Source organism: Poecile atricapillus, chromosome Z (assembly GCF_030490865.1).
Source record: "Poecile atricapillus isolate bPoeAtr1 chromosome Z, bPoeAtr1.hap1, whole genome shotgun sequence".
NCBI lineage: Eukaryota > Metazoa > Chordata > Aves > Passeriformes > Paridae > Poecile > Poecile atricapillus.
Window position 1 is genome coordinate 125,234,931 of NC_081289.1, and position 16,433 is coordinate 125,251,363.

At 34.2% G+C, this 16,433-nt stretch overlaps 1 protein-coding gene across 1 annotated transcript in view; it reads right to left on the bottom strand.

The window, feature by feature from the left end:
- The window catches only part of CWC27 (CWC27 spliceosome associated cyclophilin), a 100,259-nt gene that overhangs the window by 22,237 nt on the left and 61,589 nt on the right, over positions 1-16,433 (bottom strand). Inside the window, exon 11 of the mRNA XM_058827804.1 lies at positions 7,431-7,528. Within this exon, the coding sequence (XP_058683787.1) occupies positions 7,431-7,528 (98 nt within the window). The remainder of the gene's footprint in view (positions 1-7,430; positions 7,529-16,433) is intronic.

The following is a 16,433-nucleotide window of genomic DNA, read 5'->3' on the forward strand; positions in this document are numbered from 1 at the left end:
TGAGAAGAGTGCTCTTGAACATGTATGAAAATGCCAGCCACAAACTGGCCACAAACATTTAAATCTGGAATCCACCCTTCGATATACATATGCCGAATTTAAAAATGTGATCCGTAGTCATATAGGTCTTTTGACTAATATGTAGTTTAATGTAGTACAGCTCAAATACAATTCTCATACAAAAAGAGTAAAACTCCCCATAAGTTGTGTGTATTTTTATCCCACTCCTATGTGTGCCACTTACCGTTAAAACAAATATTTTAAATTGCAGTTAAAGACTCTTTTGTGATTATTGTGTCTTGGGTCTTTGCCTGTCAGAGGTTTTCTAATCCTCAACTTCATGCTCTCTGCCTCCTAGGAAAGCCTTTTCATAACTCAGACAAAAGATAATCAGATCCACTTGAACTAACTTCAGAGTGAGTCAACGAAAAGAGCTGTGCCCTTGTATTCATCATATTTTTGAGTCTTTCACTAAAATGACTTAAAAATATGCTTTTATTTCTTCATGAAGTCTTACAGCCTATCACACAACATTTAAAGCAGGCAACAAAACAGGAAGGATTTTCAAGAGCCCCTAAATCAATGGGTTATTAACATTTTAAAACCCGAAAACTCCAGTGATCACAAAACTGAAGAGTATTTTTTAATAGAAATTATATATTCAGTTTTTGATAAGTAGGAATTATTTGATAAAGTTACTTTGTGTCTGACTGGTAATTAGCAAGCAAGGAAATAAGTCCAGAAGAGAGAGACTTGGTGGTAAGAAACCTTTTTAAATGTAAAAGTACATTATTGCCTGCAACTTCAAATCTCCCAGTCTGCAACCTAGATTCCCTGCAAGTCTTTTGCAGCTGAATTGAAAATAATAGGAACATACAGCACTGTATGACGGACTTGACCTTCATATCAAGCTTGACAAATTTAGGTCCAGCTTGCTGATTCAGCAAAAGTACCAGGATCTTGACTTTGGTATTAATCTCCTTAATCTAAGAGGATTTATTCAGACAAAAATGAATGAAAAATGTCATGGATACACAGAAGTGAAATAACAAATAAATTCAACTCAGGTATCACAAGTTACAGTTATTAAGTTACAGGAATTTTGCAAATTTGTTCCCTATCTTACCACAAAGTGTAAATATCATGAAGCAAAGAATTTCTTCTTTAGCTTGAACAAGCTGTTGTGTATATTCTGTCAATAAGGAAAGTGAGGGAAAAAAAAAAAAGAAAACACATAACCTTCCTTATTGAAAATACATTTCATCCTGCTTTCAAAAGAATTTATAAGTACCCTGCAATTTATGTAAGCTAGCTTGAGTTACTACCAAGAAAGTCTTCATCTTACTGTGGCAAAATCATTTAAGTAATTTACTTTCTTTCAGACAGATTCTTCTATCCTGAAATTATGGCCATTACATGCCAACATGATGGTGTAATCTCACCTAAAACTTTGGGTTTGGGACATGGTTTACAATGATAGTCTGAAACGAAGGAGGGAATTCTGAAGTCTTTAAACCAAAAAGGACAAAAAAATAATTTAAAAAAAAATACAGACCTTATTTTGCTCACACTTTAATAATGAACAGTTCAAATAATGTCAGTTTTTAACTACAAAATTGAGGAAGTATAATAAAGGCAAAACTTGATCCAAGGGCATTGAACTGAAATGAGTGTATGGTCTAGGGATGGATCAGTTCCTAATAAGAAGTGAAGCAGAAAAGAAAGCTTGATAATTTTAAGCTTAATTCCTAAAGCATCTGGTACGTTTAACAATACAACAAACACTCAAAAAAAGATGTATCAGAAGAGCTCTGATTTCAAAACCGCAATTCTATCTTCCACTTAATAAAACCAAGAAATATGAATTCTAATTCAGACGCCTGTGGTATCAGAACAGCATGATCACTGCTTATGCTCAAATTCATATTGCTTTTAAAGACTGGGCTCCATTTCTTGCATTGCAGGTAGGGTAACTTTGCCATAACCAGTTGTGGCACAGGTAAGATACAATTTCACACAAATGCAGGTCTGAGAGTATGCATACAATTTTCCACAGTACAATCTTTTTTTAACAAACCTTGCAGTAATTACTGTTCTTGTAATTAGAATCTGTATAAAATTCTACAGATTTTATTTCCTTTTTAAGAAAAAGACAATGAAGCTGTGCATAAAACACTTGCTGGAAAAAGAAAGGAATTTGGTTTGGCGAAAGTATTACCAGAAATACACTACCGAAGGGTAGAAACAATACCTACTTCTACAGAAGGGTAGAAACAATAGATATTGTGACAGAGAAAAACACATGCTGATACTGAAGATTTAATGTCACCATAAAAAAGCAAGAGCCTATAGTATTGAAAAGGATCAATGAAAGATTTATGAGTTTTCTTTGATGAGATACAGATAACATGAAGATTTTTACACACACTTAAGTATCTTACATTACAAAACATTCTTGATATGCTAAAGTAATCCCATTAACTATTGTAAAGCAATTTTCATATGTAATCTTGAGTTTATGCAGAACTGAGGTAAGATAAGAAGAATGTAAAAAGATGCATATATAAAAAGGCATCCTGGTTTATTTAGCAGGGTTTGTGTATGTTTGAAATGCGCTGGTCCCATTAATCTTCTTCAGTATCCAATATGTATTATTTAGCAACTCAGATGACACATTTCGTATGATAAAAGAACTACTGGACAGAAATTCCAAGAAATGCATGGCATAGCTAGACGAAATACCAAAGGGGAAAAAACCTCAAAAACTTCTTGTTTGAAGAGAAAGAAATTAGGATTGAATGTTTTGGTGAATTAAAATAGGAAGCCTAAAACACATTCCTGTATTAGTTCAATATATTCCACATTCAGCTCATCAATATTCAATTTATACTGCATTCTTTTGGAATTGTAAAGGTATGCAGTAGTCATTTTAAAAATCTTACTGAGACTGAAATCTTAAAATGAGAAGTTGTGTTTGCTCCAAACCAAATAAAATCCTCACAAATTATAAAAGAAATTCTAATATGCTGTAATATTTCAGGAATTAAAATGCAATTCCTATCAGAAGTTATGAATGCAGAACTTAGAGACACTTTGGATAATTAATAATCAAGAGAAATAAATCACTTCTTCAGAATTAGGAAAAAAATAATTATTACAACTTTAAATATTATGTATCTGAAACTTAAAATATAGTTTAGTGTAGTTTAAAAATAAATACACCAAAAACCAATATGAAATAAATTCATGCTTGAGAGAATCAGTAACATCCTTTCCTGTATATTTTTGCTTAGGACTAGTTCTACTTACGGTTTTCTTTGCAACTTCAAGAACTGTTCAGTTAATGTTGCTATAGCTCTGGCCTGCCTAAGATCCTAAAGAGCCACTGTTTGCCAAGAAGTTAGGTAAGAGTCAGGAAATATTTAGCAACTGTGAACAATTGAATAGATTTGCTTACAGAATGAGCTTCCTGGGTTGGACTGATTACTAGATTTTCAGTTTGCTACTCTGAAAAAAGCAACAGTTCTAGAACAAACTTGCTAGTTCATTTAGCCAACTCAAATAATAAAATCTTGCAAGTAATTCCTAGAGCTTCAAAACACTTATTTGAAAGACCAGAGCAGATCTGCAAAACAGTGTGAACTTCAAGTTTCTAGTAAATGCTTTCTGAACTTTGGTAGGCACATGGTCACAGTCAAAAATATGGATTTTGAGTACATGCCTAAGATTACTACTGAAATCAAAGCTGGTTTACAGTGACGTTTTGTCCTTTTTTTTCTGCAGAGAGACAAAAGGAAAAAAGTATTCACTTTAGCAGGAAGGGGACTGCTTAGGGACAGCTCAGTATTAGGAGATTAAATATAAAAAAATGTAAACAGTGGGAGTAAACAAAGTTTTGCAAAGATGACACATTCCAGGTGGATACTTTGCTACAATGCAGCTCAACTGTATATACCGAAAAAAGTCTTCATACTTAATGCATTTGTGCTGTGAAGTTCCCAAACGATCAAAATTTGGATTTTGTTATTTTCAGAGTGTTCTGAAGGGTGCAAAACCCTATTAAAGTCCCAAACTTCAAGAAAGTATCTTCACATGTAAGACATTTTTTCTTTGAGTGCCCCTGATATTTTCTAATAAAAATTTATAATAAAATAGAAATAAAATATAATCTTACACTGGAATCCTCACTTAATTTTGAGGATTTTCTAAACATTTCAATCATTCGATTACCATATCACAATTAAAAACAAAGCAGAAAATGCCTTGGTACTACATGCCTTGATAGAATTCCTACCCTTGAATGTTGGTTTTTACATCAGTTGTTAGGTTTCCCTGCTCAGACAGTATTTTACAGCTTTTCTGTAAAAAAAACAGCTTTTGATCACATATGGCAATTAAATTTCATTGTCCACAGATTATCAGTTTACAAAAATGTTCTAACAAGAAAAACTAAAATATTGCTTCCTAAATATTACTACTGTTTAAAACTGACATATAATTAACTAGGCAGACACTATATGTCTGAAGCATATTTCACTGAAGTACATTCACAGAAGAACTTTTGAAAAGTGCATCTTTTTTGAATATTTGACCAAGTACTTCAAAATGCTGAATTAATTCAGCACTCAAATTATAGTGTTTGATGTCATTTCTGGCATCACTACAACAAATGTCACATAAAAGAAAAACATCTTATTTAAAGTAAGGTCTTGACAGCAGTCTGGCATAGTCAACAATACTATTCACAAACTGGAAGACTGGTTATAATCAAACATGTACAGAGGGAATTATTTTTTTTCTCTGACCTCTTGAAACAATGTAAACACTTAAATTTTCCCTCTCCAGTCTTTCTTAAATAAGCTAATCTCCAAATACAGAAAAATATTAGGTAAACATTAATATGAACAATTTGAAGAAGTGATACTGAATGTGATGCCAATACTAATAAAGATCTGTGCAGTAGACTTAAAATAGACATGTCGTGCTGCTGACCCTTCCTTAGCATCCTCTCAGAATAAGACCCAATCCTGTCCAGTATGACCTAAGCCTTATTCTCACTATGCTGTGATCTTCAGTGAATTTCTCCCACTATGGTTGCAATTTTTGGCTGAGATGTCGTGTTTATTAATCAAGCATAAAATCATGTTAATGTGGTTACATAGCCTGTGAACTAACATTTTTTCCTAATGCAGCCAGCTCAAAGAATAGGCAGACAAAATGCAAGTGTCTGCACCATCTGCACAGGCATACCTGATACAGCATGACACAACTAACTCCCCATCCCACACTCCTCAAGAGGATAGGCAGAGAGCAATGGAAAAATCTATTCCTACTTACACATCAACTTTCTGATAGAAGTATTTTTAAAATATGTACAATTTCTTATACGTAAAGTGGAATAGGTAAACTATTACACATTTAGCAGACCGTCTTCCATATTGATAGCTCTATTGTACTGATGAAAATTCAGGCCAACAAACATAAAATGACTGAGTGCTTTTAACTTTGGGGCAAAATTACTTACTCGGTACAACACTTCTACTTCTGTTAGAGTTCATTATATTCAAGATTAAGTCTTTCTAAAGTCTACTCTATTATTCCTCAGCTGTAAATTCTGTTTCACAGTAAAGGTATGCTTCATTCCTTTGACTTGAGATTTCACCCTTCCATCCCCCTCCCTATATAAATTACACATATCTGCAAGTGTCTCCTAGTAAACTTGTTCAAATAGTGTTCTGCTAGTTTTGGGTGGTTTTGTCCACTTTTTCGAATTGCTCATTATCCTTTTTGGCGGTACAATACTTGTATTTGTTGAGTGCAATAATACAACCACACTTTCAAAGGTTCTGCATTTATAACAACAACCACACAGTGACAGCCACATCAGACTGTGATTCACGTCTAGTTCATTTTCTAATACAAACCTGTAATCTTTCTCTAAATTTTCATTAATAATTTTATCCTTCACTACTTTCATCTCATTTAACATCCTTTTAATTTTGCCTTAAATTTTAGAACACGTTTATTTTAAAGATTTTTAGTTAGGTGCTCCACTGACTAGTTCAATGGGTTCTTTCCTGCCATCCATCTTTCTCAACAGGCACTGGAACAGATCCCTTCCCATCACAAAAAGGAAAGCTAATATTATTCAAGATTATTGTTACTATTAGCTGCAACCTGCAGGTTTTCAACTGATTTATGGCCTGCCTGCTATTTATTTCAAAGACAAGCCCCCCCCCCAACCCTGGTATATAAGCTCCCTTTGCTTGAATAAAAGGTATTCCAAACTGTACCAAAGTAGTAATTATTGCCCAAGTATTACTTTAGTCTCTCACTGTAAAAGTGAATTTCCTCAAATTAAGAAGTCCACCATCAGGCACCAGAATAGGGATAAATTAAAGCAATAGAGTAAGAACTGTCATACATGGCACTATAACATAATATATCATATATGTATGTAAGGACTACACTTTACCTTTGCTATACCTCTACTCACAGTTCTTTTATTACATGGCTTATGTAATGAATGGTTTTTGTACAGCATTCATTATTTTGCCCATGAGAGCTTATACTCATTCAGTGATTACTAGAGCATTTTCAGCAATTTTTAACGTTTGGTGCCAGATTTCATACACAAATTCATGATACTGCATTTTTATACTGTCAAAATACCACTGATCAAGCTCACCTGTAAGTCAACAGTCCATGAATTTTTCTAAAAACCATGCTATACTTTCTACCACATTTGCAAATTGTACATTATCTGAATTTTTTAAAAAATAGTTTTATATTTTCTTTCGTATTTCTATGGTATTGAGAACTGAAGTAAGAATCCACTCAAAGTGTGTCTTGCAACCCCAGAGTGTTTAAAGACATTTTTTTGTTTTTACAGTTTGGCTAATAAAGGGTGTTTCATCCTTCTGGACTAAAATGTGCACCTTACACGCTATTATAAATGTAGCAATTTATACATATTAAAAAGCAACAGAGTATAAAAACTGTGACAAAGAAGTGGGCAGCTGAAGATTCCATTTAAGGAAAACAAATATGGTAGTGACTTTCTAAATTTAAGTTCCATTGGTGTCTTACAATACATAAAAATTTGAAGTTAGTAGCTTTGAGCTCAAAGTTAACCACTGGCATTTAAGAACCTTTCCAAGTCAGAAAGTGAAAAACGCCTTGCAAGTTAAGAAGTCACAGCACAGATACAACTAAAGAACACTTAGAAGAAGAAATACTATACTGATTTGAGAACAAATACTATCTATACAATTTCCTTACATACTGGCATCATTACTACCATCCCTACAGAAAGAAAAAAAAAATAATCTACATTTCAACAACGGTCCACATTTATGTATATAAAACACAAAACAAAAAAAAACTTTAAAACCAGAATGTTAACTGGAGATCTATACAAAACCTCTTACCTTCCTTCTCTTTGGGTTTTAAAGCTCTTTCTTCTTTTTTGTGCTTTGCTTCCAGCAGTTCTCGTTTCAGCTGTCGAGCTTCCTTCCGTAACTCCTCACTGCAAAGAGAAATGTTAACAAGAATATAATTTATTGAGATGTACAATCACTCAGAATAAACAGAATCAAAGTTAACAGGCAGTAGATTTTGATAGAAAGGGAAGGTACAGACTCACTGATGCTAAGAACATGGCTTAAAAATCACTTAGGACCTCAGAAAGTCCGTACTTTCATTCGCAGGGATAATAAAAGAACATTAGTAGATGTCTTACTTTATGACCACATTAGAAATATGTTAAGTAAATGAATAATAAAACAAGGAATCCTCATCTGAATTTTAACATTCTAATTAGCTATGAGAACCACAAAAAGAGAATCAGAAACAGAGGTACTGCCAAATAAATATTGCATGTGTTATAAAATTCAGTTTATTCAAGTAATGAATCTCAGTATATTGATTTTTCAGTTGGACAAGCAATGCAGTTGTGAAAGATACATGAAATGTATATAAGCGTATATTATTAGATCTGAAAATTAATTTCATTTTACAAATACCTCATGTCATAACAATGAAGAAAAGAAACAAACATTTGCAAATCATTGTGCCAATATAAAATGAAATATTTGTCTTCACAGAATCACAGCTTGTAAGGGACCTCTGAAGATCAGAAGACTTGTTCAAATGAGGGCCAAATATAGGAGGATGCCAAGAGCACTGTCCCGTCAAGTTTTGAATATCCAAAAATGGAGACTCCAAAACGTCTCTGGGCAATCACTTCTTAACCTCCCTCAATGCAAAAATAGCTCTTCTGTAAATTGATTTAAATTTTATTTCAGCTCATACCTATTTGTGTCCATCCACAGGTAACATCAATGGTTACCTGTGGAAAAGAACTGATAATAAATTCAAATTTTTCTGATGTTAGAATTTGTATTTTGCACTTTCAAATTAGGTTCTGATTGATTCAAATTTCATCAAGATCAATGTACTGCAGAAATTATTACAATGCAGGAACATGACACTCAGGCATTTCACTGCAGTTGTTCTATGCACCTTAATCTTCATCTGTAATACCACTACTGAATATATTATTTTCTAAGCAAAAGACTTGGAACTGTTGGGTGATGACTACTTTGAAAGATTAACAGCTTCTACAAAAAACTACAGTTCTACTTTTCTACCTGAAAAGAAAATCACAGGGGGGAAAAGAGACAAAGAAATATTTTTAATCCAAGTATCTCCATTGCTTTTCTATAAATTGGGGATAGCACTGTAAAAAGCTGCATTACAATACTATTATACTATACTGCAACATTTTCTTATTGAAGTTGCACAGCAGGAATAACACTTGTTAATAAAAGGTTGTATGTTTAAAATATTTAGAGTGCCAGACAGTGACAGGAACACAGAGAGAGCAGGTTACAAATGGCATTTGGGAGTAACAGAGTCTAGCACATCAGAAGTTACCTGTAAGGAGGACCCACTTACTCTTTCTCTTAGTTAGCTAAACGCTACTGCAGCATGAACAATGAACTAGTGACAATTATTAAGCTCCCTCACCCCCTCTTTTTCCCCAGTTGAAAGAGGTTTTTGTACAGAACACAGAAAATCTTAATTCTTAGAAAGTCTAACTCCAAAATATTTTTAAAGCACTTTCTATGATCAGTACTAGGTCAATAAACAACTTCAATACTTGGCTCTTTGCAAACTCCACACTTTGCATATTTTTTATTTCTAGGCTCACTTCGCCAAATTAGGTTGGTGAGAAAGGCAATCCAAAAAGGCTTCATGCTAAAGAGGAAGCTGACTGGATAGGAAAGCCAGACTACATTCACAAACCACATTCACTGGAACAGAACTAGAAATGCCTCTTGACTTTATAAACAGGAAAATGTCAAACTGATAAGGCAGAGCAGAATCAAAGGGACTATAGTCTGTACCTGACCCTTTCATCGTTGAAGCCTAGGTCTTTGCATGCAGTAAATTTACATTCAGGTTTCATATAACACAACTGTTAGCTTGTAATCAATTATGTAAGTGCCTGCTTTTTTCCAAGTTTCTGCAGCCTGGAAACTGTTCTTCTGCACTATATGCAGATACTGCCAGAGGAGATGCAACCTTCCTCTGCAGAAGAGTGAAAAGGATCTAGGCAAATGGTTTGTAACTCCAGAATTTTCAGATTCTACTCAGAACAAAAATATGATTTTATCTAGAAAACTTATTGTGAAATAAGTCTAAGATTCCATTTGAATTTCTGGTTAAGCTGTGCCTTGGTATGATAGGACTGTGAACACTGAACTGATAGGAACTCCAGAATACTTAGGAAACTTTGTGCTGAAATCTACTTATACGCTAAAGACACCATGTATGGTGAAGGCATCAGCTTTCCTAGTAAACTGTTTGAATGCACAATCAAGAAACAATAAATCTACATTGTTAATTATGGTCACCACTATGTCTTCTCTTTAGTAGATTAATTCATACTCTTTTAGAAGAGCTCCTTTTAAAAGAAAGAATGTTCTCCTAATATTCACTTCAACCACTTCTGTCTAATCCAGAACTCCGTGCAGTATTCTTCAGTCCTTCTGAAGACGGAATTCAGAATCAGATACACTGATGGGTTTCATCTTTCCTGCACGTCTCTGCTAGTGGTGTACTTGGTTCCTAACTCAAAAAGGAACACAAGGTCATCACTGCATCAAGCACTCATTTTTTCCTCTCAATTCACCTCCTGGTCTCTTCTTTCCAAAATGCCATTCAGCAGTTGTACTGTCCTGCAGCTACATTCTGCATTTTTGATTCCCAGCTGCAAGACAGTATTTAGTTATATTAGAAAGATATTTTTATTGTGTTGTGCCAACTTAGGTATTAAATTCAAATTATCTGTAATACCCTGTTTACACGAATTCTATTAATTTCTTATGAGGACTTCTAAAAAAATAAAAATAAGAATGTCACTGACTTTCAAATAAATGCTTGATACAAATCTACCTGTACTATAAACACTTCAGAAGATCAGGTATTTCTCTAAATAAAAATGTTAACACTTTCTGAAACGGAACCATATAATTCCCTCCCTCCAGTTTTCTCAAAAGGCAATACAGTTATCTAGTACCTACAAAATCACACTAACTAGCATTGATTTCAACTTTGGCGATTCCTTTTTTTTCTGAAACGTGTATCAAACCATTTTATTATACTTGGCTAGGAGTGAAGGAAGGCTAACTTGTCTACATTTCTCTGTATCACACCTTTCACCAAGGCAGGACTATGAAATAGTAGTTCTGTTTGAATTCTTGTAATTCTCTTTTATTAAAATGAACACAATGTCATGATGACTTTACCTTTAAGATTGCTTTGGGAGCTAGGGAAGTTGAAGCTGCTGGTAGCTGATGGGAGTCTTTTCTCCTGACCAATTATTGGTCATTTCTAAGAACTGACAGCAGTTTTGAGCATTGAGAAGTGAGATCAACTTGTGAGCACCACCTTAACATGTAAAGCCAGAGTTCTCTTGCTCGCTTTGGTTTCTGGCTTCTGAAAAGGTAACAGGTTCTGTCTTGGCCTCCTCCCCCCGCCCCCCCCTCCAGGCCGGACAAGGCCACAAAGGGCGGGGGAGGGAGAGAAACGGAGCCGGCCTGGCTTGGTTCGTAGTTTCTGCTGCTGGACTGAAACCTGACACCATGAACATCTGCAGCTTCTCCAAGACTTTAACTCTTTTACTACCTAGATAAAACGTACAGATTACTCCTTTTTTTCAGAGAGAGAGAGAGAGAACATGAAGAAGACATCATAAAACCATCAAAGACCGTGAAGAAAAGAGTTAAGTTTTAGATGGGGAAGAGAGAATAAGGAGATGCTTTAATTAAGCTGAAATATTTTTCTGTTAAAGCTATGGAGATGGACAATAGTGTTTTAGTGAGCTAAAAAAAGATCCTTTAATTCATGACAGAGTATATTGGGAGGAATGCAGTGTTCAAAGTGTGGATTTTGAGCTAAAAGTGAAGTAATTGTGATACAGTGAGGTGCTGGAACAGAGGGGGAAGAAGTAATAGTTGAAGATTTGGGGGCTTGAGAGGCAAAGAAAAAACTTCTGTTTCCAGGGAAGCTCACAGAGACAGATGAAGAGAACTTTTGCCTTTGAATAACTTATCCTTAAAAATGACATCCCTAGACTCATGGCCCATAACACACCTCAGAGTGATGTGAAATGGGAGGAGTGAACTGATGGTAGGATTTCCGGGCAGCTGGCACCAAAGAAATAGAAAACTATAACAGAAATAGTTTTCTTGTGAGTAACTCCATAGATTAGCAGAAGAAGACTTCTGTTTCTCTACAAAGACTGGTGAAAAGACTCTAGCAAGAACTGGGACTGTTTTAAACACCGAAGTTTTAAAGTTTTTTGTCTCTATGTTGTCATGTAAACAAGGGAATGGTTGGGTAGTGGGGGAAAGAGGGGTTTTCTGGAAGTTTTATTCTAGTTTCCTTATTCTTGTAGTTTTGTTAATAAATTTTCTTTATTCCTTTTAAGTTTTAAGCCTGTTTTACTCTTGTTCTAATCCACATCTCACAGCAAGAAATAAGTTTTCTAGTAATTTTTTAGTTGCTGCTTTAAAACCATGACAACACTAGTAAAGTAAAAAGCATTACATTTTCGCTAAAGTTCTTATACTTAAGTTAGCTAACCCTGTTATCTGAAAATGTTTAATCTTAGAAGATGGGGGAAGGAGTATTTGAGAACAGTCCTACTGAGAAGGACTGGGAGGTGCTCATGGATGAGAATATCAGAAAGCCAACTGTGCCCTGGGCTGCATCAAAAGCAGTGTGGCCACCAGAGAGATGAAGGTTATTTTCTGCAGTTATCTTCTTAACAATATATATTCCATGTTTCAGGTTTCTAATATGAATATATATTAAATTTTTCTTTAGTACTTTAGATCAGAATACTCAGTTAATAAGAAATAAAATCAATTGGAAATTTAGCCAAATAGTTTAGGTTAAATAGATAAAATTGTTTCTAAGTGTCATGTACTGAAGGTGTTTCTCTGAAAGTAACTAAGGGTCTTCTGAATTCACAAAGTAAGTTTATTCAGAAAAGAGAAGTTTGTATTTGACTTCACTTTTGCAAAAGAAAAGATAACTAATTACAGAAATAAACAGTAATTGTGACTTTGGTATAAGTAACCATATGATCATACTTGCTACACACAAGTCCAAAGCCACTCCTCTTTCTCTACATACTTATACAAGCCTTTTTGTATTTGTAGGCTTCTGCACACATATATAAACAATAACTACGTGTATTTATTTAAGCACAACAAATAAAATACATATTATATACAGACACAAATAAAACCTAGAGAGGCACAGTATTTTATTCATTATAACATAATCACATATAACTGTGATTTAGGGGAAAAAAATGGCTGCATATATTCAAAATTCAGTTATTCTCATCCAGTGATGATAAATCTCAGAAGATGCTAAAATGCATTTGATGCCATATTCCAATCACACTGTGCAAGAAAACTTTGCATTCTATGCATTTCCAAATTTACCCTAACTCCAGTCTAAACTTCACTGCAACTTGGAGTATTACTACTCTCATTTTAAACTCCACATAAGAACCTAGAGAGGCTCAAACGCCTTGAAGTGACCCTAACACAATGGTCATTTACTGATGCTGGTACAACCAGTATTAAACAAGACCACATTCTTTCAAAACTGAAGTATTTAGGTTGTGGCAAAACAATACAGATAGCTTCACAGTTAGAGCATTTACTGAGATAAATGTAAATTTATAATGGAGGAACTATTCAGAGACTGAACAACTGAAAGATCATGGTGGTTTCATCACTGGGCCTGGAGTTTTTCTAATACACAAGTCATGGTTGAAACAAGAATTAATTCAGTGAAGTGCTGCAGCAATGATTAAATCAATATTTTTTGATTGCATAGCATGTTATTTTCCCTTCTCCTTTTTTAGTATTATAATTACATTGCTTCTATTTATTTAAAGATAATTTCCTTTCATTTGGTTTTGCTATCTTCTCATTCAGTAATATCAAAAGAAAATTACTAACCTAGATTATCCTTAAATGGTAACATTATTTAGGAAGTGTTATTACAAGTAAGCATATCAGAACAAGGAAAACAACCCAAAATACTCTTCATAATTTTAAAAGCAATTTTAGAATGCTATAAATAATAAAAGTATGTCAAGATTGTTATGTAAGTTTAATTTTTTACATGAGCATAATCCTGTAATGTCTTAATAAAATAAAATTAATACCGAAGAACTTCAACACTGCTCATGTTAATTTCAGAGCAGGAGAGATGATTTTAATTCAGTTAGATAAACCAAATAAAAATCAAGCTATAGCACCATACTATCCCACGTAAGCTAATAGCCTGGAAGGAAGTCCTGGATTCCATCCCCTCATATTTCAGGCAGCCACATCTTTCCCCAAACGTATTAATTCCATTAAAAACACATTTCATTAATTACACATGCACATTTATTAATGAATATTTTCAATGCCCATGATTTATATAGAAAGGTCATTCTAGAACTGACAAGCAGGCACCTTAATAATACCAGAGGCAATGAGAAAAAATCTCTATTCAGGTAATAGCTTTGTTTTCTGCTAGACAGTCTTAAAAAATGCGTAATACTCTGAGAGTTCCAATTCTAAGTTAAAATACAAATAGTATTTTTAAGCAGAGAACCCCAATGATAAAGCAAAACAATATAAAATGTCATGTTTGAACAACTAACTGATTTGCAGAATGTGTGGAACCATCAAGGTGAATGTCTGCTCTACACTGTCAGTTTTGAATCCTTTTCTGTTATTCCCCCTTCTGCTCCTTGGGGTATCTGTGAACATGCATTTCTTGGAATGGACAGCAAATTCGCCATTTGGCATGTACATCTAAGACTTTTCTAGGGTTCAAGAATCTTATTTTTGTCTGGATTGCATTACTGTTCATCTCTGGTACTGCAAGAATTTGACAACTGTAAATACAAGAATGAAAATTATGTATTTGGAATATGCACTTTGTCTTTTTGCCAGCCTGGTTTCTGTAGAAGCCAGACATATATCTATCTGTTTTCTGCAAATGGCGTATTGCAGCAGTATCTCAAATAAGATGATGATATAAAAATGGTGGCAGAAATATTCAGCAGTCTTGACATTGGAAAACTGTAGATGAAATATTTTAATATAGCTGCTGGGTCCTGTATGGCCACCTGTGCTAACAGTAAGGACCACAGTTAATGCTGTGTTTGACTTAGCAGTAGCTGGTGTACTACAGTTTGCAATTAGGACTGTAACTCAGTGTTTTAATGTTAAAAACCTATGCACTGACTGAATTTATGGGTGAAACACCAATATTTATATATTTTACCTATGAAAGATGTCAGTGATGAAATCTAAAAGGACTGGCATGTTTATTAAAGACTACATGGGTAACTGTTACTGTCTTTTCATTACCATAAATCTGAGTGTAAATAGGTGCATCACATCACTAACACTTCACAGAACTGGCACTCTATTTTAATCATACATACTGGACTGTAAGCTGTGTTATACATCAGCAGCCTCAGTATTGTTCAGTGAATTCTCACAGGCTGAAACTGATGAAGAATGTTTTACTGATGCAGAGAAACTCAGCAAACAGCAGGGCCCATAAGCTGAACAAGAAGTACAAACTTGTGCAAGAAAGATAGTAAACAGGAGCCGATATATTTTATTATGGTTACTAACACAGATGTAGAAGAAAAAAACCCCACAGGTTTCAGGGCACATGAGCTCTTCTTCATCTAGTTTATTTTTCTTCCACAGTTTGCTTAATAAAAGGTATTAGCTTTCACTATAAACTTTCTGTGCTTACATTGTTCAGCCACCAGTTACACTGCCAGAAAATGCAGATGTACGCAGTAGGGCATGTATAGAAGCATAAATCATATATCACAGATCATATATTAAGGCTGATTTTATGCACTATCTGGACCTTCTGTGTTCACAGCAGATCCTGAAACAGATAGGAGACCCTAAATTTTCTCAGTTTAAGATGAAAATCTAACTTTGCTTACCGCAAGATAGTTAACAACTGTTAAACAAAACAAGAAAAAGTGGAGACTGACAGCATCTCTCATCCAGACCAATGCTGTATCTATTTAGATCGCAAATACCTAGCTTAATGTTTGATAGAAGTAGGTTTGCCTTTTAAAAGAAAAAAGGAACATACCACACTGCAGACCAACTGTTGCAATTAAAATTAAGAGGTTTTCCTCTTACTCTGTCACTTCTGAATGATGGCCTGCAGGAAGAATTTTTGGGTTTGTTCCTTACTGTATGATTCTGTAACTCTTAAATTTCACCCTATTGCTATCATTCAAGCTTTTGAGATCATACAGTTTTGCATTAGGATATTCCTGTCTCATTAACATGACTTTCCAACTTTATAGTATTTACAAGCTTCTGTTAACAAACTGTGGTGGGTTTTTTTTCAGTATTTAAAGTATTTCTGAAAACCTGGAATTAGAACTAGCCTATAAATTTGAACCAAAACAATAGCTTTTAACATGCTTTACATTCTCTTGACCACCTTCATATTTATTTTGCAGTTCTTGTTCTGTATTTCCCTCTCTTTAATTGTAACTATCTCCTCCAGATTAAACCAAATTAAAATTTACCATGAATATTTAGCCAAAAAAAAAAGCTTCCCGTGGCTCAGGAAATACCTACAGGCAGGTTAATTTATCAAATCTTTTTTAGTAAACCAATTCAACATGTTTTTTCTATTAGCCACTATTAAGGATCTTTAACATTCTTATTTTCTTATTTTCTACTATCTAGATCATAGTCTTATATTGTTCTACTATCTTAGGGGAAGCAAACCAAATCTGTAACTTGATATGAAAACTCAGAAGTGTGGTTTCATCAGAAAACTCAAACAGGTTC